This window comes from Crocodylus porosus, unplaced genomic scaffold (assembly GCF_001723895.1).
Source record: "Crocodylus porosus isolate Cpor-Errol unplaced genomic scaffold, CroPor_comp1, whole genome shotgun sequence".
Taxonomy (NCBI): Eukaryota; Metazoa; Chordata; order Crocodylia; family Crocodylidae; genus Crocodylus; species Crocodylus porosus.
The window spans coordinates 5257474-5279889 of record NW_017728944.1 but is presented as its reverse complement, the minus strand read 5'-3'; the positions used below and the strand labels follow the sequence as shown (position 1 = coordinate 5279889).

The following is a 22416-nucleotide window of genomic DNA, read 5'->3' as shown; positions in this document are numbered from 1 at the left end:
AAATAAGGAGGTAAGTAATTTCAGGCCTTTTACCTGCTAAGTTTTGTGGTCCTGTAGCAGATTCTAACCGCCTATTTTTATTTTTTTTTTTATTGTGACAGGCTCACACAAACAATGGAAACAGTGAAATCAAGTTACCCAAATGCCAAATATAGGCTTCTTGTTTTTAGCTGTTTAGTAACAATAGCCAGGTCAGTAACGAGAGCATTTGCCTAAGGGTTGCTGCAGATTCAATTCCCTCCTCTGCCCTAGACTTCCTGTGTGACTTGATCAAGTCACTCTATCTGTGAGCTTCCATTTACCATTTGTCAAATGGAATTACAGTCCTTTGGAAATGACACCTGCACTGAGTCTGCAGCTTGGTGCGTAGGACACATGCCAGTAGGTATCTCATTACTCTGAATCTTCATTTGCCTTTTGATTTCAAGGACTTGTCTCTTTCTTGTTTAAGGCTCTGTTTGTGACCAATTTTGCAAAGGTTCAAGAAAAAACACAACTTTTAAATGAAGAATGGAAGAGGCTTCGAGTGCAGCCAGTGCAGTTAATGAAGCCAGTCAGTGGACACCCTTTCCTGAAACAGGTACAACAGCTGCTCTGCTGTTTCTGCCTCCTTCCAAAAACACTGATTACAGCCTGGGTTTTGCTGGGAACTCTGAAGGCAGCCGCACGTTTCTTTGTGCTTTTATGTTTCAATATGTTACTGTGCCAAATATTCCCCCCGTGCTGCAGAACCAGGGGGAAAAAGAAAATTTACTTAAGCTAATGTTTAAGGAGGAAATGGGGTATGTGTAAAACTGACTGGAACTATATTTTGCCTATATCATGAAGTTTAAGTGTTTGGTCCTGTTCTATAATGACTCTGTCCCAGGAGCCTGTTCCTTACTGTCTCTGTGTTTGCTTATACTCTAGTGCACTGTTGAGAGCATTTTCCCTGGATTCCCAAGCCAGACCTTGTTCATGAGAACCCTCAACACAGTGGCATTAGTTCCTATCATGTATTCCTGGTCCCCTCTTCAGCAGAATTTTATGGTATGTGAAAAAGCAATACAAAATAAGATACTTGTGGTGCTTCTAAATCTTGATTTGCAGATACACCTTTCTAGATGCGCTTGCTTTGAATTGTGCAGTGCTTCAGAGATAGCTGAAAATGGTCATTTTGTTGTTTGTTGCATTATGTTTCCTAATAAGCCAAACTACATTTAATGCTTCCTTCTCTAGCTGCATTTTAGGTTAGTATACTGTTCTGGGAAATAAAGTACCTGAATTTAGTTATGAAGGTTTTATTTTTTAACTGTATTTTTTTTTCTGTTCAGAAAGATGCAGCAGTCCATTTAGAAGGATCTTATTCTTTGCAACTGGGCTACCCTGCTGACTTTCTTTCATGGTATTGCTAAGGATAGTTGTGCTGCCTAGAATGATTTAAATATACAGCTTGGTGTAGCAGTAATACTGACCTTAGGTGCCTGATTAAAATGACGTATTAGGCAAACAGATGGAGTTTTGCAGTTAAACTGTCCCCACTTGTTCCCTTGCCTAGTGCTTGAGTGGGCATCTAGGCCTGCCTGCTGCAGTAACTCTCATGGCAGCTTGGAAGGCTTCTGTAGCAGGGTGGAGTGACATCCATGCTTTTGGTGTCAGAAGACACATGGTAATGTACTCTGGAAGGGTACTTAAGCGCCCTTTTGCCCAGCATTGATAATGAATGCTTCCTCTTTGTATGTTCCGTTTCATATGGAGGCGATTTGCCATTTGCTTTTCATTGTGTGGTGTTCCAGCTCTGCTTATTCATGCTCTGTCTTATTTATTTCACCATTTACTCACCTTGCGTCTCTGAATATCTTTTGGGCCTATAGAGAAAACCTTTTATTTTTCTTTTAAGCCAGGTATTCTTTCAAGTTGGCAGTAAGCTACAATGCATGTCTTACACTGGGATGGTTTGCAGGGTAGCATACCTCTGCTACAGAGACCTTTGAAGGTCCATCTAGGAAGGCTAAATCTTTGCAGAGTGCTGCATATTGACTGTATATATTAATGTAAACAAACAGCCACAAAGCTGCCTTCTGATTGGATGCTGGCGAGTGCTAGCTGACCAAATTGTTTCTGATCTGCTTGCAGGTGGAAGATGAAACTGTTCTGTGCAATATTCCTTACATGGGAGATGAAGTGAAAGAGGAAGATGAAACTTTCATTGAAGAACTTATTAATAATTATGACGGGAAAGTTCATGGAGAGGAGGGTAAGCTAGGGGCAGGGACCCTACTACATTTCCCACTCAGTCTCTTGCAAGCAGGGAGAATACAAGGGATTATGAAGCAGTTAAGAACCCAAAGAGCAGCAGCAGAGACTATATAGCTTCTTTTTCAGAGCCTTTAGACCAACTGCATAAAGCTGAAGCACTTTTAGTATTCCAGTCCTGTCTCTTGACCTCATCTCCACCAAGGCACCTCAGTCCTGACCATCGGTATCCCAGTTAGTCTTGGACATTAGACTTCCCTTAGTAGATGCTGCCATTTTTGCAAGTTCATGGGGTGGTTTTGAACACTGGCAGCTGTTTATTAAAGATTACTGTGAAACCAGCAAACTCATTTCAGTTGTGACCTGAGCCAAAAAATTCAGTCAAGCTCTTCAGTTTTGTATTTTCCTACAGACCTGCCCAATCTGGCCTATCACAAACCTTTGTCTGGAGATAGGAAAGCAGTTACATTCTGTCCATCTTACCTCCCCAGGCAGCTTTGTTATGAGTATCTATGTATAAAGCAGTTACTGCCCAGCTGGGCTGGCTGTATTGACCATGTATTGATCAGCATTTCAGTTTGCAAGTCTCCCACTTCCCCAAGCATTAACATCCTCCCCCATTCACACTCTGGTTCCTACAATAGCACTGCTCTTCCATGGTTGCTCTGTGGTTTCCACCAAACATAGCTAAAAAATCACAGCACACCCACCAACTAACTAATATTACTGTGTTTCAGAGATGATTTCAGGGTCTGTCCTCATCAGTGATGCTGTATTCCTGGAGTTAGTGAATGCCTTGAATCAGTACTCTGATGAGGAAGATGAAGGACATAATGACTCTGAGGGTAAACAGGAGGATGGGAAGGAAGAGTTGCCCGTTACAAGGAAAAGAAAACGAATAACTGTGGAAGGTAGGCTTGGCAGCAGAGATTTGGATGGCCTCTCTACCTCACATCTGCCTTGTTTAGCTCACCAGTGCCCTCTTGCAGTCACCATGTTGAATATTAATTTGTCATTAAAGTAGTAACCAATTTTGGAAGTGTTCCTGCATATTCCTCCTCTGTTTCCTTGTGCCCAGCTAACGTTAGTCTCGAGTGGGAGGAAGCTGGACCTGAGATTGTGTCTCCTGCCTAATCTTGCATACGCTTGCTGGTGGTTGCATCTCTACTTTCAACCTTGTGATATGAGCAATACCAGTAGCTGTTATCTATAAGGTCCTGACTTCCACACCGAATGCATGTTCTTTCAGATATTTTAAGTTTGCTAATGAAGTATCCAAGAACAGAATTGCAGTTTGCAGACTCCTATGTCTTTGTAAATCCCATAGTCACAAACTTCTTATAGTACAAACGAGACATAATGTTCCCCTACCAATAATACGCACGATTTGCTGATTGGTGTACTTTGCTTAAGTGCATAAAGGTTGTATGCTTACTCCTGCCTGTTATCAAAATTTCAAAACATAATATAAGCAAAGTTTATTAAGTACATGGTGTTGTCACTGTTGTGGTACTAGCATGCCTAGAACAGGTTAGTTCCTCTTATTTTCGAGGCTTCTTGTACTGTATGATGGGGGATGCCTTGCAAATGAGAGAACATAGTCATGGAACAGACTGGTGCCCATTATTATGAAGTTTTCTCTTTTTAGCAGTCCTTTGATACCTGCTTCCCTTTTGTCCTTTCTGACAACAGGATAGAAGCAGGTACAGTAAGTTATAAGGTAGACAAATAAAGTTACTATGCAGTTAAGGGAAATACAGTTAAGGTACAAAAACGAAGACTGGATAATTAAGACGACTGTGGGGAGGTTGAAAGTGGGGCACTAGCCCTGGATGCTAACTTGGGGTGGGGAGGGCACAAATATAGACATATAGTAGTCACTACATCATTGTCCACAGTATAGTTATGGTTCCTGTTCCATGCGCTGCTGTTGTCCAGGGCACATAATTGACCAGTTATGCCTCTGTTGATAAATGCTATGTGTTTAAGTGTTTTGTTTATTAAACCAATATGCAGATAACCAGAGTTCGCTACAATAAATAGTCAGTAACAAATTGGGACTGGTATTGTGTTAGGCAGTTAAGCAAGTTATGCATGTAAGTTGAGTGTTGCTGTTCAGTTGACAGGTGCAAGTTGCCCTGAATCTGTACATTCCTTAATCTAGTTGCAGGACTAAGGAGAGATTAGTTATCATTAGGATAGCTGTGTGAATCACATTTCCTACCTCTTAAAAATGATACAAGGCATCTCCTTGAGTAATCCTCCCTCTTATAGGAAAATGCTATTTGGAATCTAACTTAACTCAGGAATTATTTCTTTTTGGCTTAGGCAACAAAAAGTGTTCAAAGAAGCGGTTTCCAAATGATATGATCTTCACTGCTATTTCTTCAATGTTTCCAGAATATGGTTTTCCAGAAGATATGAAAGAGAGGTAGGTAATAATTTCTGGTTAAATCACCTAGCACGACCATTACAATTTTAACAAAGACTCTTTGAAAATAATGTGCTTTGCCTAGTGCAGTAGAATTAGATGCGCCTGTGGACGGAGCTTAATCTCTGAGGAAGGACAGAAAGTGCAGTTTTTGGGAAGGGTGAGCTATAGATCAGCTAGGGACACAGGCTTCATGGAAACAAAATGAAAATAACCTACCAAGTACTTGTTAGATGACATAGAGTTTGAAAAGCAAAGTCTGGACAGTGTGAGGATCCTTATCCCAGCTCAAGGATACCTGGGTTTGGCCGTACACATCTCCTGAAAGCTGGTTGTCATACACAGAGCATTGTTTCCTGCCATTGGGAAAATATATGTGTACATTTGTTTTGTTCAAAACACAGGTACAGAGAACTAACTGAGGTATCTGACCCAAATGCACTGCCCCCGCAGTGCACACCAAACATTGATGGGCCATGCGCAAAGTCAGTCCAGCGGGAGCAGTCTCTGCATTCCTTCCACACACTCTTCTGCAGGCGTTGCTTCAAATACGACTGTTTCCTGCATCGTAAGTTTGATGTCACCTATAAATTCCCCTGGAGCAATCTTTCTCCATATCTTACGTGTTTTTTTACTCTCTTTCTTTTTTTCCTCCCACTCCATCCCACCTCTGCTTTTGCTGGCAGAGGTCCAGAAAGAATAATATGTGTAGTGGTATGAATACCAATGTCTGGCTCTTGCTCTGGGTCTTCCTTGTTGATCTCCACAAAGGGGAAGGTTTAACAGAACTTAGCTAGTGGAGCTGACTGACTTTAACATAGTTCAGTATACTGTGATTAAGCCTTGTGGTTCTTTATAGCTGGAGATACTGGCATGATGTGGCTTTACTCTTTAGCTACAGAGACTTGTCTGTGTAAAGGGTGAATGTCGCATTCCTGGTAACCTTGCTAGCCCCCATATTTTGCTGCCTCCCTTTTTTTTTTTTTAACTGCTTCATCTTTGCCTGTTCCTGGTCCAGTGTTTTGTCTTGCTTAAGTCTTATAAACATTGCATTGGCTCCTGGACATGCAGCATTACAGTTCATGGATGATCCTTGAGTTTTACTTCAAGAGCTATACAGTTATAGGAAAAAAGCACTATCCCATTCCTAGGCATGCCAACATCACAGAACTGGGTTTCCTGCCTGTATCAGGGCAGGGGCTGGATAAGACACCTAGCCAAGAATTCCTCCTGACTAGTGTAGGACACTAGGCTTGTGCCCCTTGTGAGTGTCTGAGTGTTGCAATATAGTGCTTTTCATCATGTGGGTCCCTCTGTTGTGGGAACAAGCCTCTTGTGTTGAAGATGGCCATTGTTCACATGGTGAGAGTGGCTTATATTTTTCAGCTTTTCATGCTACTCCTAATGTCTACAAACGGAAGAACAGGGAGACCAAGATCGAGCCAGATCCCTGTGGGGCAGACTGTTTCCTCTGGCTGGTATGTTTCTGGGACAGCCTCCTGCTAAACACTGTCAGACAAACAGGCCTGGCTACCCTTTCCCTGCAGGACCAGGTGATATCTTTGTGTAGCCTCAGTGGCTCTGTCATCAGGTAGTGAGGGGCTGCTGAGCATGAATCCAAATACAATTGTCATTGGAGGCTGATGCCATCAGGTCCTCAGCACAGATCAGTCTGGTAACAAACAGACAAGGAATTGCAGGATAGGTGATACCATTCACTCTGTAGTGCAGATAGAGCCCAAGATAAATGTTTGGGCAGGAATCGGAGAAAAAAATACAGGTAAAATGACTTCTAGGTGTACAACCCAGGTGCATTCCCAAAATATAAAAGCATGACCTCAAACTTCTGAGCATCAGGTAACACCATGAAGAGAGAAACATCAGTAAGAAGGTTGATGTCCTTAGTGCTGTAGTACATATGAGATGGCATAGTTCTCACAGCAAGGAGCTCTCTGTTTACCTAAGGCTCCCAGTGCATTGCTTGGGGAGTAGACTTACATGACAATAGCAGCAAGGGTACTAATCCAAGCTGTTAGGTCCTAACTTTTAGATCTGTACACTAATATGGCAATACACATGTAGCAAAATAGCTGCAACTTTAAACGTTTCATTCAAGGTCAGACAGAAGGCAGGGTAGAGATGTATCTTACAGACTAACTGAATTAGAAGCATAAGGCTAAGTACATCTTACTATTCAAAGTTAGTTTCAGCAGTTTAACTGACTTGTATTGCAAATAGGCCTGGCTAGCTTCACTATACAAGGGCACTCTTTACTGTGCAGGAGTAGCATCTTCTGTGCACTTCTGAGTGGCAGCTTCCCATTCCTTTTCAAAGTGATTAAAAGGTTCCTTTGTCCACAGTCCTAGAGGTGCAGGCTAAAAGCAGGGGAGCTGTCCAGGAGACAGCTTCTGGACCGACTTCCTGGGAGAGTTGTAAAGGAGGAGAAATGGGGTGCTAGAAGCACAGGATGAAGGAGCTGTTTCCTAATGGGTAGCATTGGGGGAGGATATGGGGCAACAGGCATGCTCTGTGGGGCCTTGTCCTCAAGGGTGTTTATAGATCCCTAGCCCCTACCAGGTGGCCACAGCATTGATCTACAGACCCTGTGCTGTGTAAGCCTTTCTGCATTTGTTGGTTGGTTATTGTCTTCCTCATGCAGTGTGTGGTTTTTGTTGCAGGAGGGGGCCAAAGAGTTTGCTGCACTGCATAATCCCAGGTCCAAATGCTCAGGCAGGCGACGCCGGAGGCATCACATGGTCAATGCATCCTGCTCGAACACCTTGGCTTCCACAGTCACTGAGACAAAGGAGGGAGACAGTGACAGAGACACAGGCAATGACTGGGCCTCCAGTTCCTCAGGTATGATGCCTAAAGGTCTGAGTATTTCTGTGGAGTCACCCCTTTTGAGCCAGTTGGAAACCCCTTCCCATGTAGTGCACAGGCCCAGTCATGACAAGCCTGCTGTATTTTGTTTGTGTGTGATCTGCAGTGGGTGTCTAGGGTTTGCTGCTAGAAAAATCGTCCTGCTGTTTACAGGTAACCATACATAAACGTGAAGGACACAGCCCCTTACCCCAAAGCGCAGTGTAAACTGCTGCCCTTCTGTTCCCTTGACAGTAGCAAAGAGAGGAGTATGCGCAGCTCACAGAAGCCATGCACTCTGGGAAATCTTCCACTGCTTGCCACTGCTCTGCAGCATGTTGCAGGGGAAAATTCAGATAGCTGTGTAAGAAGTAGGAGCACCTAGCCCTTCATGGACAGCCCTGCTAGCCAGCCTAGGTTGCTTCACAAGGTGAGTGCTTGCAGCCCCCACCTGTGCAAGCAAAATGTGTCAGCCATCACCTGATTCCTTGCTGTATGGTGGTGAAATAGGCAGGGGAAGCCAGTGGTCAGCATTTAGCTAACCAAACCACCCCTTCCTGCCTTACCCTGATGTGTGTCAGTTCATGAGAGCAAGGTCAGGTCTCCTCCAAAACTGGATTCCTGGGGCTGAGCTAGTGGTCCTACAAACTGCCCTGTGGAGGGGGGCTGGAAATTTCCCTGTGTGCCCCAGAAAGAGGGGAGTGACTTGGACACCTGTCTAGCACCACCTTTGTGTGGGAAGATGAAGTGGTGTAGCAGGAGATGACAAGCAGCATTGTTCCTCCACAGTGAAAAGTGTCCTTGTATGGCAGGGCAGCAGCAGGACTGGGGAAGGGAGGTTGAAGCTAGCCTAACTGCTGTGTTTCCTGTCCCCTGGGGATTATTAGAGGCAAACTCCCGTTGCCAGACTCCCACCAAGCAGAAGCTCAGCCCTGCCTCCTCCCAGCTCTTTTCAATGGAAACACCACAAGAACCTGTTGAGTGGACAGGGGCTGAGGAGTCGCTCTTCCGTGTGTTCCATGGCACCTACTTCAACAACTTCTGTTCCATTGCCAGGCTGCTGGGAACCAAAACGTGCAAACAGGTATGGCCTGGCATCTTCACCTGGAGCTGTAGCCCCTAGGTAGGCAGGTCCAGCAGCAGCAACAGAAGGGGAGGAAGGCCTGAACTGATGCCTGCATTTAATTTCCCTTCTTTGTCCAAGTTGATGCTAGGAAATGTCTTTGAGTCGTAGTGAGAGAGCTGCATCATTCTTTCTCTGACATGGCTGCTGTGAGTCGACTCCAAGTTTGCTGTGTGTCTGTGATTGCTTTGGTGGGTAAAGGAAGTGCTAATCTGATGTTCTGTGTGCTAGCAACACAGGGCAGGCTCTACTCCCTGCCTGGTTTCTTTTAGTCTTCTGCAATGTTGGGGATTCAGTGCCTAATATTTCCTGCTGTCCTATCCCCTTCATTGGCCAGTTGCCACGTTCAGAAAGGTGCAGAGCTGAGTTGCTCCTGATCTTGGTCTCATGCCTCCCTTCCTTCCACTGTAGAGTAAATGTAAAGGGATTTACAAGGCTGGGGGCAGAGTATCTCCTGATTTTGCTTTCTTCTGAAGTGAGTTCCAGAGGGACTTGCCATATCCCAGTCTTTGACTTAGGCTGTAGCACGCTCAGGGGGATTTTCACATGTGCAGAAGGGATAGCAGATGTGTTTCTCAGAAGACCTCTAAAACAGCACATCTGCATGCTGCTGTGTATGAAGTTGCTCCCTCCTTGTATTATTTTCCTGAGTTTTTGGAAGCATTTTTGCTGCTTCCCTCTCCTTTTTTATCTTCCTTCTGTGGGCCAGTGCCTCACTGTTCTGGCATTAGCTCCAGAAGGGGCGAGTCATGCTCAACATTGGAACTAGCTGTAGTACAGAATGAGAAGCAATTGAAGCCTACACAAGATGAAGAATTTGGGGAAGCAAGAGCAAAGCATGGCCCTAGTTTTGTGAGATCAAGGGTTGATTCTTCAGCTTCCCTAGGTCTAGTGCTGTTGCGTAGTATTTATTACTGGATGTAAAGGTTTCAGTTGTGCTAATCAGATTGGTTTTGCTTCAGCATATCACATTACAGAACTCTCTGATTTTTGAGGCATCAGGTTGATGTTGCTGACCTTCCCCACAGGACAACTAAGGGGGCTGAAAGATGGAGGGCTTTGCTTCCTAAATGGAAAAACAGCAATGACATTCTCTGGCTCAGTGAGGCTGGGGTGGGGTTGCTGGTCCTCAGGCACTATGCCTGGCAGCCTGTTGTCTTCCATCTGTTTGTGCTGCAGACAACATAATTTGAACATGGTAAACTTTTCCCCCCCAGGTCTTTCAGTTTGCAGTGAAAGAGTCCCTTGTAACAAAACTGCCAACAAATGAGCTTATGAATCCATCCCAGAAGAAGAAAAGGAAGCACAGGCAAGTGTTCAACAAGCTTGTTTTGTTCTTAACATGCAGCAGGAGCCTCTGCTGGCCGTGCCAGAGTGTTCTTGGCAATCCCCATCTGCCTCACTTCTGAACGCCTTCCCAGTGTCACACAGGGCTGCTTGTGCTGTTGCCTGGGAATTGGCCCAAGCCTCTTTCCTCTGTGCTGCTGCTGTAATTAGAAGGCTGTATACAGTTCTGACTGGGCATAGATTTGCTTAACCATGATGTTGAGGAAATGACTTGGTGGCTGCCTTAAGGGCAGTGGCTTCTATTGCTGCATCTCACTGTCAGTCACACAGGTTTCTCTCTTGAGATCCCTTTAAGTTGTCTGATTCCAGCCTACTTCTCTCATGCTTGGTCCTAATGTATCTGCTGAGAGGTTTTTTTTTCTGAGACTCATCCTGCTTCTAGTGGCTTTCTGAAGGAGCTTGTTATGCAGCTGTATTGTTCTTTTTCACTTCTGTGACGAGCAGGTGATGATGATGATTAATGCACGAAGCTGGCATACAGGCTTACAATGGAATCTTCTGTATCTAGTTCCATGCTGACTGGCATCGTTGAGTTGCTGGGCGCAGGTGATCTTGGCCAAATGTTCCTAAAGATAGCAGTGGTTTCCCCCCAGATGCTATCTCTTCATTTCTCTTTCAGGTTGTGGGCTGCACACTGCAGGAAGATCCAGCTGAAGAAAGGTAGGGCAGGCTATTGCCACTAGATGGTTTGCGCCCTTTGTGCAAAGAAATGTAGTGCATCAGCCCTGATTTGAGCAATGTAAAGAGCTGCAAGGCACTTTCCAGACTGGCGGCTCTCACCATGGGAGTCCAGAGGTGGGAAAGCTGATGCTGCAGTTGCCTCCCCTGTTCAAGCCTTGTTTGGATGGTGTGGGAAGCTTCTGTAACATTCTGTGTTAATGATTCCAGCTGTGTCAGTGTTCTAAGTCCAAGTCAGTACAAGTGGTGCTGTCTTGTTCCCAGTCAGGAGAGGCTGAGATTTGGCATAATAGCTACAGGGTGAAATTGGTTGTTCAGGACTAAAGTAAACATAGGTCATGTGCTTGCGAGCACAGCTTAAGAGGCTTCTCCTAGTTGTCAGTGGGTTGCCTGCCCTCTGCTGAAAATTTTATGTCCTTTTCCAGTTCCTTTAGCACTGTTACTGCATTTAAATATGTCCCTTCACAGCACAGATTCTTACCCTGGCATTTTCCCTCTTCTCGTTTTAGACAACTCCCCCACCCAGGTGTACAACTACCAGCCCTGCGACCATCCTGAGCACCCTTGTGACAGCTCTTGCCCCTGCATCATGACTCAGAATTTCTGTGAGAAGTTCTGCCAGTGCAATCCTGACTGTAAGGACAAAGCTGGGGCATCTGTGCACACAGGCACCCCCAGCCACACAGATTTGCTAATAGGGCAAAAACCTATTATCATGTTCTGGCATTCACACAGCCAATCCATAGTCACCCAAGGGCTGATTAGCAGTCTGGTAAAAGTTAGAGGGGAAGTGGTGTATTCTGTTTGTAAGTCATGAAAGTGTGTATTACGCACTGGGGTGTCTTATTAGGAAGCTCATGACTGCCCATTGCCTTTAGGCTTCCCATGCTGCTGCTGTTTTCCTTGAGAGGAAGAAAGTTTCAATGATTAGAAGGCCAGCTGACTTTTTCTCTAGCCTGGGCAAATTGCTTAGTGTCTGGGCCTTGATTCCCAGCTGTATGTTGGGGAATATAGCTGTCCTGATATGCCAGGGTTGTGAGAATAAATCCACTAAGACAGCAACACACTTGGACCCTGTGACAGTAGGGCTATACTGTATAAGTACCATCACTAGATTAACAATTCTGTGTGCAGCTCTGCTGTTCAACTACACTGGGGTTATGTTGTCAAAGGGTTTTTATTTTTTTAAAATTGCATGTACTTATCCCCCTCCTGGGAGTAAATATCTGTGTTGAATCCAATTGTGGGGCTGGAAGGATGAGTAATGTTCCTAGTCTTAATGCAAGGAGAGATGCAGGCAGCACTCAAGGGGCTCCCTTTGTGCCCTGAAATGTTTGTTTTCAGAATGTAGGGTGCTGAAACCAGCTTCCCATTGTAGATTTGTCCCGTTGCTTTTCATAGCAAGCTGTGTCCCGGGTGCTGTCAGGTTGGCATGGTGAGATAGGCAGTACTGTCTGAGCATTAGTATCATTCCCTCTGTTGGTTTCTGCATCAGCTGCACTTCTGAGAGACCCACAGCAATGGAGTGTGTGTTTCCTAGTGCAAAGACCCAGCCACTTTCCTTTCGTACGAGTCAGACAGGCAGGCAACACAGCCTTGGGCAAAGGCAGGCTTCTCGGTTTGTTTGTCCCTATCCTGCATAGCCCCTTCACTCTGGCTTGGCTGTGCTCCTACTCTTGTTAGACCATGGGCAGTTCCTGGGGTATGCTTGTCCCATTTTCTCATTTACTTTTTGTAAAGGTACATAGTTAGAACATGGGCTTTTCTCTTTCAGGCCAGAACCGCTTCCCAGGTTGCCGCTGTAAGACTCAGTGTAATACCAAGCAGTGTCCATGCTACCTGGCTGTACGAGAGTGTGATCCTGACCTGTGCCTGACCTGTGGGGCTTCCGAGCACTGGGACTGCAAAGTGGTCTTCTGCAAGAACTGCAGCATCCAGCGTGGGCTCAAAAAGGTATTGACAACATGCTGTTTAGTGGCAGACCTGGCTGTCAGCATGCCTCCTGTTTCATGCCCCATGCTTGTGACAAATCTGCCTGCCTAGCAACTCTGCTAACTTTTGCTCACCTGAGTGAGGTGAAGCTGAGGCTGTGAGAGCTGGGGGGATGCCCTTCACCCAGCTTCTGAAGGGTATATAGAATCACAGAAAAATAGGGCTGGCAGGACCCTCAGGAGGTCATCTAGTCCAACCCTCTGCTAAGGGCTGGATCAGCTTTGACTAAAACTGCTTCCCTGCCTGCCAAGTGCTTGTCTCATCTGCACTTCAAAATTTTGAGTGCTGGAGGTTTCGCACCTTCTAGGTAATTTCTTCCAGCACTTAAACTTCCCTCAGAGATAGAAAATTCTAACATTTAACCTACATCTCCTTTGTAATTTAAGACCCATATTTCTTGTCCTGCCCCAGTGAACACAGAAAACAGGCAATTACCCTTCTCTTTGTAACCCCCTTAGTGTATTTGAATCTCTAGCAAAATGCTATTAGTCTTCTGTCCAGACAGAATAATCCCAGTACTTCCCATCTTTCCTTGCTTCATTATGGGGCATGAATAACAAATAATTATGTAGTCAAGGGGCAGGATATAAAATCATAGTAAAAAATTAAATGAGAGAATTGGAAAAGGCTGGTGCTAAACAATAACCCAAGGGAGAGGTGGGAGCCCAGGTGTGTTGGTCAACCTTCCAAATAAAGGCAAATGCAGAAGGGGACTGAAATAGATGCAAATAATTAGACACGTGGCTGGGGTTAGATATAATGAAAGATCAAGAATCATAGAAAAGTAGGGTTTGAAGGGACTTCCAGAGGACATCTAGTCCATCCCTGGTCAGGGATAGGATCATCCCTATCCAAACTATTCTATACAAATCCACTGTCTAACCTATTAGTAAAGTGACAGTCAGCTGATGCCACCACAAGGCCTGATCTGCCATAGGTAAAGCACGGAGACAACAGTGGCCAATATATTGCTGCTGTGAGGGTTGTTAAAATACATTTTAAAAAATCCAAGGAAGAGGGCCATGCCCCCAAGTATAGTCTGTGGAGGGTTTTGCCGTCTTCCATACCAATATGACCATGGCGTAAAATTCCTTCCTGACCCCAAATATAATGATTTGATTTAACCCTGAGTGGAGGGGCAAGACCATCTAGCTAGGAATCCCTGGGTATTAGTCCCAACTGGAAGAATGCTAAACCCCAGTCACAGTCTCCAACCTTAGCTGCAGCTAATGCCCAGTGCTTCTAAGAGAGGCAAGAAAAAACCCTGTGTCATGTAGCAACAAGAGAGGGGGGAAAAAACTTCCCAGCCCCATGTGGCAACCAACAAAGCCCATAAGTATGAGAACTACCTTCGGTATAACACTGGCACAACTACTCTTAGATCAGCTCTGACTAATATTGCCCAATCTCTTCTTGAACACCTCCAACGATAGAGAATTCCACAACTTCCCTAGGGAGCCTATTCTACTGCCTCACTGTTCTAACAGTGAAGACACTTTCCCTAATATCCAAATTTAAACCTACTTTACTGCAACTTTAAGTCTTTAGTCCGTGTCTATGGTCTGTAGCCAGAGGGAAAATGTGTTTTCCCTCTTCTTTATGATAGCCCTTCAGCTATTTGAAGACTGCTATTATGTCCTTTCATGAAACCCTTTTCCACAAGCTGAATATACCTATTTCCTTCAACATCTCCTTGTATAACTTACCTGCCAAATCCTTTATTGTTTTGTTGGCCACCTCTGGACTCTCCCTAACTTCTCCATGTCCTTTTTAAAATGCAGAGCCCAAAACTACAGACAGCACTCTAGATGAAGCATAACCAATGCCAAGTAAAAGGCACTGTTACCTCACATGTCTTGCACCTAATGCTTTTATTGATGCAACCCAAAACTGTATTTGCCTTCTGTGCAGCTGTAGACTAATATTAAATCTGTGATCCATTAACACTCCCAGATCCTTCTCCATAGTGCTGCCATTCAGCCAGATGTCACCCATTTTGTATCTGTGTTTTATTTATTCTTCCTGAGGGGGGAGCACCTGGCATTTGTCCATATTGAACTTCATCCTGTTAGCTCTAGCTCAGCTTTCCAGTTTTTCAAGATCCTTCTGAATTGTGCTCCTGTCCTCCAATGTCTTTGTGTTCCTTTCCTGTTTCATGCTGTTTGCAGATTTGCTCAAGCCTCTCTCTATTCCAGCATCCAAGCCATTAACAGACGCATTGAACAGCACTGGGCCCAGGAAACCTCCAAACCCTCCTGCCTACCATTCTGACAGGCATCCATTTATATTTACCGTTTGCTCGTGGCTTTTCAAACCAGTTGTCTGTCCACCTTTAGTAGTTTTGTCTAGTCCACATTTCTCCAATTTATTTATAAGAAGGTCATGCAGGACCTTGTCAAAAGCCTTGGTGAAGTTTAGATGCACCATATCCACTGTATTCCCTTCTTCCATCTAAGTAGTTACTCTTATCAAAGGCAAGTAGGTTCATTGACAGCTTCCTGGCATTCCTCATAGTGGCTGCTGGGAAAACAGTCTCCCCCCTTCCTCGGTCTTTGGGCTGGGACTGTGTGTGTGGGTGTGCATGCATGAATGTATGCAGGCCCATATGTGTGCATGACACAGGGAAGCCTGATCTTGATGGGTTTATTGTTGTGGGTTTTGCTGGGAACCAGAAATGCACAAATCTGCCCAGAGGGCATGGGAGTTTATTCCCTCCCAGAGTCCTGAACTTGTCTGTGATGTTTTCATAATGTTCTTTGCACTGATTACATGTCTCTGGAGCAGCTCTGCAAACTGTAACAGCTTGAATCTCTTGTACTCTAGCATTTGCTGCTGGCTCCATCGGATGTTGCTGGCTGGGGGACCTTCATCAAAGAGTCTGTGCAGAAGAATGAATTCATCTCTGAGTACTGTGGTGAGGTTAGTTTTTCTGTCCCTTTTGCTGGGAACATGGGTGCTGTTCTGAAGGGCTGTGGAGTCGGACAAATTTTTTGGAGGCAATGTGTAAAATGCTTGGTTCTCCCTCCAGTGTAGAACTGTTAATGGAGCCCCAGCTCAGCCTGCAACAGTACCTACTCTGCAGCACACCTACAGCACAACTTACTGAGCAGCCCCTTTTTAAGTCTTGTGGTTCAGAGTTCCCGTACAACCTACTCAAAGGGGACTTTTAGCAGAATTTGACCAGCTTTACTTCTGCTTAGCTGAAACACAGGTGCTTAATATCAAACGGAGCATGTATCAGGCTTAAAGAAATACCATGTTTACTCACATACCACATGCACCCTTTACTCAAAAATCAGGCCTCCAAAATTAATGTGCATCTTAAGCAGGGGAGCTGATTTTTGCACTGGAATTGAAGCATGGCGTTGCTCTAATGGCTGCCAGGGGTGCCCTTTTCAGCTAGGGAGAGAGTACAGTTTCCAGTCTCACAGTTAGTTTTAACCTTTCAAAAGCCCACTGACAAATTGGCAGTAGTTTTTGGTTGAGGAGCCAAAAGCTGCTGCCAATTTGACAGCAGCTGTAATAAGCTAAAATTACATCACCTTTTGCTGGGCAGTGATGATGAGGATTGAGCCAGTATGGTCAGGATTCAGCCGACTCTGGAAAAATCTTTTTTTCCTTCATTCTGCCTTCCCAAAACAAGATGGGTGTCTTGTCTGGGGACATGTGATATGCAAGAAAATATGGTAATGTTGTCATCTTCTGCTTAGTTCCTGGAGCAGGGCAAAGGCCTAAGGACTGCAGAGCTGTTCTCTGTGCCCAGATGTGCCACAGAGTTCTGACCTTGGACTAGGATTTTGAAAAATGGCCTCTGATTGGAGGACCCAGCTTGAAAGCACGTGGTACTGATAGACAGATGGTACTGAACACCTGATAATCTAAATAACTTGGAGAGAGGAAGGGAGGTTGCATTGAAAAAATCAGACTTAAGCTTAAGCCCCTATGGGTCTGATTTTTCCTTTTGGGGGCCACTTGACAAAGTGGGGGGCGTGACTCTCTGAGCCTCAGCTTCCCTGCCAGTTTGTTTCAGGAGTAAGCCGGCTCCTAGATGCTCAGAAGAAACTGCAGAAGGGTATTGCCTTAGCATGAGTCTAGCATGGAACCAGGCTTTACTTCCACAGCAGCAGCTGAATGTAAAACAGGGTTATTAGCTCAGCAGACTGCCTGAAAAGGGAGGTGACCCTGCTCACAGCTAGTGGCACAAGAGTACAAGGGTGGGTACTCTTCTGAGCATGGTTGGCTCTCACCCCTGTCCTAGCACACACAAAGGACTGAGTGTTTCTTGCTTCTGGGAACCTGCAAGAATTTTGTCTCTTCCTGCAATTATCTCTCAGGACACTCAGCAACTGTCACACTCCTAAAACCTGCCTGTTCTTCAGCTTATTTCACAGGACGAGGCTGACCGGCGTGGAAAGGTCTATGATAAATACATGTCCAGCTTCCTCTTCAACCTCAACAATGGTAACTCTCTGGGGAGAGCTCTTGAAGTGCAGTTTATTGCACTGTTTAAGGACCTGGACTTCCTAACCTTACCAGGCTGGGTGGTTGTGCTCTGCTGCTGGGCAGGAGCAGGCAGCGTACACCAGTGATTGTCTGTTGGCTGGTCCAAGCAGCACAGTTTGTATTGCCACTTTGTCTTCTCCACTTGGAGGCCTCAGCTCCTGGATACCTCCCCTTCCCCAGCTCCAGCAATGGTCTAGGGCAGGGGTGGCCAACCTGCAGCTCCAGAGCCACATGTGGCTCCTCAGAAGTTAATATGTCTCCTTGAATCTTTGCACAAGCATACTGTGACTAGCTTCCATAGCTGTTATGTCACACTGTAGAGCTGTCCTCGCCTAGGTGCCGGTGTTGCTTCCTGAGCCTGTGCTTTGCCTGCTTTTATGTTCTGGAGTCAGCAAGTGGGTTTGGAGGTGCTGGGCTATGTGTAAATGTGGCCAAGCTGGTGGAGTAATTGGTCCCCCGCTTACTGGGTTTTGCATGAGGAAATCTTCCCTTGCCTACAGTACACAGTGTGATTGACTTGTCTCAGAGTTGGAGTGGGATGGATATAGCCATGGCTTTACTTGGGGTGGTATGGCAAGCTAAGTCCCACGTTAGTGGCATCTTTATCATTGTGGAAAATTCCAAGGCACTTTTTCATTTTTTGAATAGATTTTGTGGTTGATGCCACCCGCAAAGGAAACAAGATCCGCTTTGCCAACCACTCCGTGAACCCCAATTGCTATGCTAAAGGTAGGAGCTCTGTGCCAACCTGCTGTCGGGCAGGGGCAGCTGGGAATTGTGGCAGTGACCAGCGGTGTCTTTGGAGGCTTTTTGATATCTGGGAGTGCATGGCTGGTTTTGGAAGCATCCTTGGCACTGAGTGGGACTTTATACCTCTGAGCTTTGGAGGGAAGGGTTTTAAGGGAAAATATGTATGTTGTACTTGCCTCTGCAGTGAGACACTTCCCTGCTTATAAAGACCCTGACTGGTCTTGCTAGGGCCCTGCTACTTTGTGGTGAAAGCCCATAAGCCCGTTCCAAAGAGAACTTCCAGCTCTTTCAAAGCCCTTCAGGAGCCAGGAAGTGCCATTACTACCACAGGCCAGACTGACCTGTGAGGAGTCAGGGTTCTGGTGATGCCCAAATGCATGGTTTGGGCTGGAAATGCTGGGGCCTGATACCATGTCTCTTTTATTGCAGTTGTGATGGTGAATGGAGACCACCGGATAGGAATCTTTGCGAAGAGGGCCATCCAAGCAGGGGAGGAGCTCTTCTTTGATTACAGGTGATATGGGCAGCTCAGGGGAGTCTGTGGCTGGGGTTTAGCTGTACCCTGTATTCACAGATTTATAACCGAGTAGTGTAGAAAAGCGACTACCTGTCAGCCTTCCTGTGTTGTAGGTACAGCCAGGCGGATGCCTTGAAATATGTCGGCATAGAGAGGGAGACGGACGTCATCTAGGCCCCTGTGGGGCAGGCCCCTGTGCACTTTGCTGCTACTGCACCTTGTAAGCAATGCCATGTTTGCTTCCATGCTTACATCATGGCTGCCCATGTTCCCGTCGCTGTGTGAGTCGTGAGTGCTGCATTCCATCCAGATGCCTGGGAGTGGAGCTATGAGGAGTGTGACAGAGTCGCTGCCAGATCCAAGCAAGAATCTTGCTCTAGTTCTGAGCCAGGGCAGAATTCAGTATTGTGTTTCATCAATGCTCTCCAGGGCTGACAAGAGGGATTCCAGAAACCAGGTGGGACTGGAAGGCAGGTGACTGCATGGGAATGCTTTGAGTTTCCTTCCATCTACCAGATGCTGAAAGAACAAACCTGAGTAAGGTACAACCTGCTCGCAGCCTGTAGGGATGGTAATGCAATGGCCCTGCCTGGCAGGGCTTGCCTTAGCAGGAAAATAGGTGGAGTGGCTGATGCCATTCCATTGAAAATTCTCCCCTGGAGCCAAACGTTTGTTTCTGGTGTGTGTTTGGTGCTCTCTCTTGATTTCCTTTGCTGCTAATCAGGATGCTTGTTCACTGTTAGGAACCTTAGGGACTCTGGCCCATGCCCCAACAGCGAGGCTAAGTCAACTTGCCAGCTGTTGTGCCCACAAGGCTCTCTTCTTCCCTGCTGGCCAGAGGACAGAGACCAGATGAACCCTGTTTCTGCAATGGGGCCTTTCAATGTTATGCAATGAGTTACTTTGGTATGGAAAGCAATTGTGCTGGAAAGAGATGAGCACATTGTTGCCAGAGGTGCAAGAAGGAGTTGGCAGGGAAAATGGGGTGTGAAGACAGCTAGTTCACAAGGCCCCTTCCTACCTGCCCCTACTTCTGTGCCTGCCTAATGGCCAGGCTCAGGAAAACGATGAATGAATGTTGCCCATTTCCACTGGCTGTGATGTCTGGGCCCTCTGAATATGTCAAGACACACAAAGCTCTAGGGGAATTGGTCCAGGACCTGGGCTCTGTTCAGCCCTGATGCCCTCATTAGTCTCTATTCTGGCTGTCGCTCTCCTATTGAATGTTTCCAAGCTACTCAGAGATGCTGTGCCTGGGGCCTTCCTGGGAGAGCCATCTAGGTCTGCAGGGCCTCGTGCTGCTCTGTTCTGATGGGCATGGGCTGACCTTGTGGGGAGGCTGTTGGATGAACAATGTCCCGCAGTACATGGCCCCTCTGACACAAGGAAAAGCTGAAGGAACAAATATCTTTGCTGGGAGTCAACAAGCTGGTTTAGGAAGGCCTGCTGCTCCAGCGGTATCTGGCATGGCACAGGAATGTTCTGATTAGGTGCTCTGACTGCAGCACTGAATCTGTTTCCTCAGTCCAACCTTGCTGCCGCAGCATCCAGTCATGGCTTCCCTTCTCACAGTTACCAATCCTGGGTGCTGTCTGAAGCACTTTGCCAACCCATTGGCACACCCTCCCCTTCATGGCTATGGCCTCTTCCATTGCACAGAGCTCTTCCTTGACTGCCATTGCTGTTGCCATGTTCTGAACAACATCAGCACATTGCTATTTTGGCAGTGTCTGAGTCTAAAGGCTGCCTAAGGGCTCTGTTGTGAGACCCTGTCCCAGGTGTGGAGATGGCTCTTGAGCTGGACAATGCAGGGGCTAGATCTTAGCACCCCCTGCAAAAAAAACAAGGAAGCACATTAAAATAACCCTCCCCAGCCAGCAGCTGGGACTCTTCCTGTTTCCAAGGAGCTTCTGGGTTGTAGAAACCACGTGAATCTCAACCCCTGCTTCTCCTGTTCCTTCTGCAGGCTGTGGGGGAGCTGGGAGGAGTCTTACCCCAAATAGGAAGAAATACTGGGGGGAGGCACCCTCATGTCTGTATGTACAAGTACTTGGGTGTTGGGGGAGAGGCATCCAGAGTCCCAGCAACCACATGATGCAGAGGACAGGCTGTGATGAAGGGGAGCCTTCTTGCCTGGCCCCTCAGTCCTCTCTCCTTTCCAGACATAGTTCTGGTTCTTCCTTGCTTTTCTGGTGTATTGCTGCCATGTGACGAACATATGCATATGCAGTCAGCGGAAGGGTTTGAAGTGGACTTGGAAGAAGCTGGGGTCTACCACTAGACTCTTAGTTGTGCTGTTGCCTGCATAAGGATCTTTGAGATTGGGGTGATGGCACCAGCACATCCAGGACAGCTGGAGTTCGGCAGCAGCTCTGAGGGTGTCCCTGAGTGCACAACTGGAATTGAGCCATCAGGGACCCTGTGAGTACAATACAAGGATGGGAAGTAGAGCCTGCCTCACTGTCCAGTGCCATCAGTCTGGCATGGTAAGATAAGAATAAGGAGGTCTTTTACTGAGTGAGCACTGAGGGTGAGTCCTGAGTCAAGCACCCAGCCATGCACAGGCAACACCTCTTGTTTGTTACTAAAGATGCAGGACTGGGCTGTGATACAGGGGAGATGGGAGCCTGGGTCTAGTCCTGTGCAGATGCTTCTCCAGGCACAGGCATGTCCAGTGCATTCAATTTTCAGGATTGGAGCTGCTGCAGCTGGCTGCTGAGGGTCCCAAGGGCTTGTCTGGGCTGTGTGTCTCCTCTCTGCTGGGGCTGCTAAGCACAGGACTTGCCCCTGGGTCTTGCTGGAGTTCAGGTTTGTTTGGAGCAGGCACTCTTGTTCTTCCTGTATCTGCCTGAAAGCCAACTCTCTCCCCTGCTTTATTATACCCTTGTCCACATGGCTGGTCCCTGCCCTCTGTGTCATTAAATGTTCCCCTGCAACTTTGGCCATATCTGCACTGCAAGAGGCTTTGTGTCTGTGGCTTGCTGCCAGTGAATTATATGCACTTTAAAAATCATGTGGCTTGTAACCTTTGTCATAATAAAGTGGTAGTGAACATCCTGTGTCCAGCCACTACCTCTGTTCCTGAGAAGAGTTAACTTACCTGCATGCAGTCTGCAGCTTGGCCTACACATGCACTGGCCAGAAAGCTGCTGGGCCAGCAGCTCCAGAACATGATACATGGTCAGCATGATGTCTGCTGTTCTCTGAGCAGCTGGCTCAGAGGAGAAGGGTGAGTGAGCTAACTCATTGACTAGCCCTTATTGAAGCCCCATGTTTACAGCCAGGGGAGCTGATGATGCTCTATTTATTGTTAAGGACAAGTCTTCAGTGCTGCTTGGCTCCCCAGTCACAATCTCCAGCCTTAGCTGCAGCTAATGCCCAGTGCTTCTGAGAGGCAAGAAAAAACCCTGTCATGTAGCAACAAGAGAGGGGAAAAATCTTCTCAGCTTCATATGTGAGTCAGCTGAACTGTTGCACGGGAGAGGGGAGGCTGGTGGGTAATGAGTCTGTTGGAAGACCCTGGACCAGTCCTTCAGCTGGAGCAAATCAAAGCACCACTTTCCCTGGGGTAGTGCTGAGGATTAGAGTCCTGAGGTATCCCACAATGCCCTACCTGTCCATCTCTGCTGCTGTTTTCTCAAGGGCTTCAGCATCCTCCTTAGGTAAGCATTGACCTGCAGTCCTGGGGACTGCTGTGCAGGATATTTCAGTTCATGTAGATGCATTCTCCTTGACTCCCAATGTCCTTTGCCTCCAGAAGGAGCGGTGTGTGCACAAAAGGCAGCTGAGCTGAGGGGGGAAGCTCAAAGGACAGAGCCTTTCATGGGAAGAAGGGTAGTGCTTAGAGCATTTCACTCTCCCTAGTGGCTTTCTGCCAGGAATCAGCATAGCTGACAGCTGTTGCCCTAGCAGTGTAGGCTGTGTCACTCCTCTGCCTCCCACTTCCCCTCTCCCCACATCCACTGTGAGGTCAGGGAG

The 22416-nt window shown here is 46.6% G+C and overlaps 1 protein-coding gene across 1 annotated transcript; it reads left to right on the top strand.

Annotated features, from left to right (window-relative positions):
* The first annotated feature begins 432 nt into the window (after positions 1–432).
* On the top strand, positions 433–21492 carry EZH1 (enhancer of zeste 1 polycomb repressive complex 2 subunit). The gene is made up of 18 exons (XM_019550462.1): positions 433–580; positions 910–1029; positions 2116–2236; positions 2973–3146; positions 4564–4666; positions 5071–5234; positions 6053–6144; positions 7345–7525; positions 8416–8612; positions 9869–9960; positions 10618–10658; positions 11186–11311; positions 12451–12629; positions 15492–15587; positions 17048–17129; positions 17820–17900; positions 18351–18435; positions 18552–21492. The coding sequence occupies exons 1-18, from the start codon at positions 545–547 to the stop codon at positions 18610–18612; spliced, it is 2031 nt and encodes a 676-aa protein (XP_019406007.1). The 5' UTR covers positions 433–544; the 3' UTR covers positions 18613–21492.
* The last annotated feature ends 924 nt before the right edge of the window (positions 21493–22416 follow it).

Coding starts and splice junctions, on each gene's coding strand:
- EZH1 (XM_019550462.1), top strand. CDS start 545: ATGAAGCCAGTCAGTGGACACCCTTTCCTGAAACAG. Junction 581..909: donor GACACCCTTTCCTGAAACAG/GTACAACAGCTG, acceptor CTTATACTCTAG/TGCACTGTTGAGAGCATTTT. Junction 15,588..17,047: donor TCTCTGAGTACTGTGGTGAG/GTTAGTTTTTCT, acceptor CCTGTTCTTCAG/CTTATTTCACAGGACGAGGC.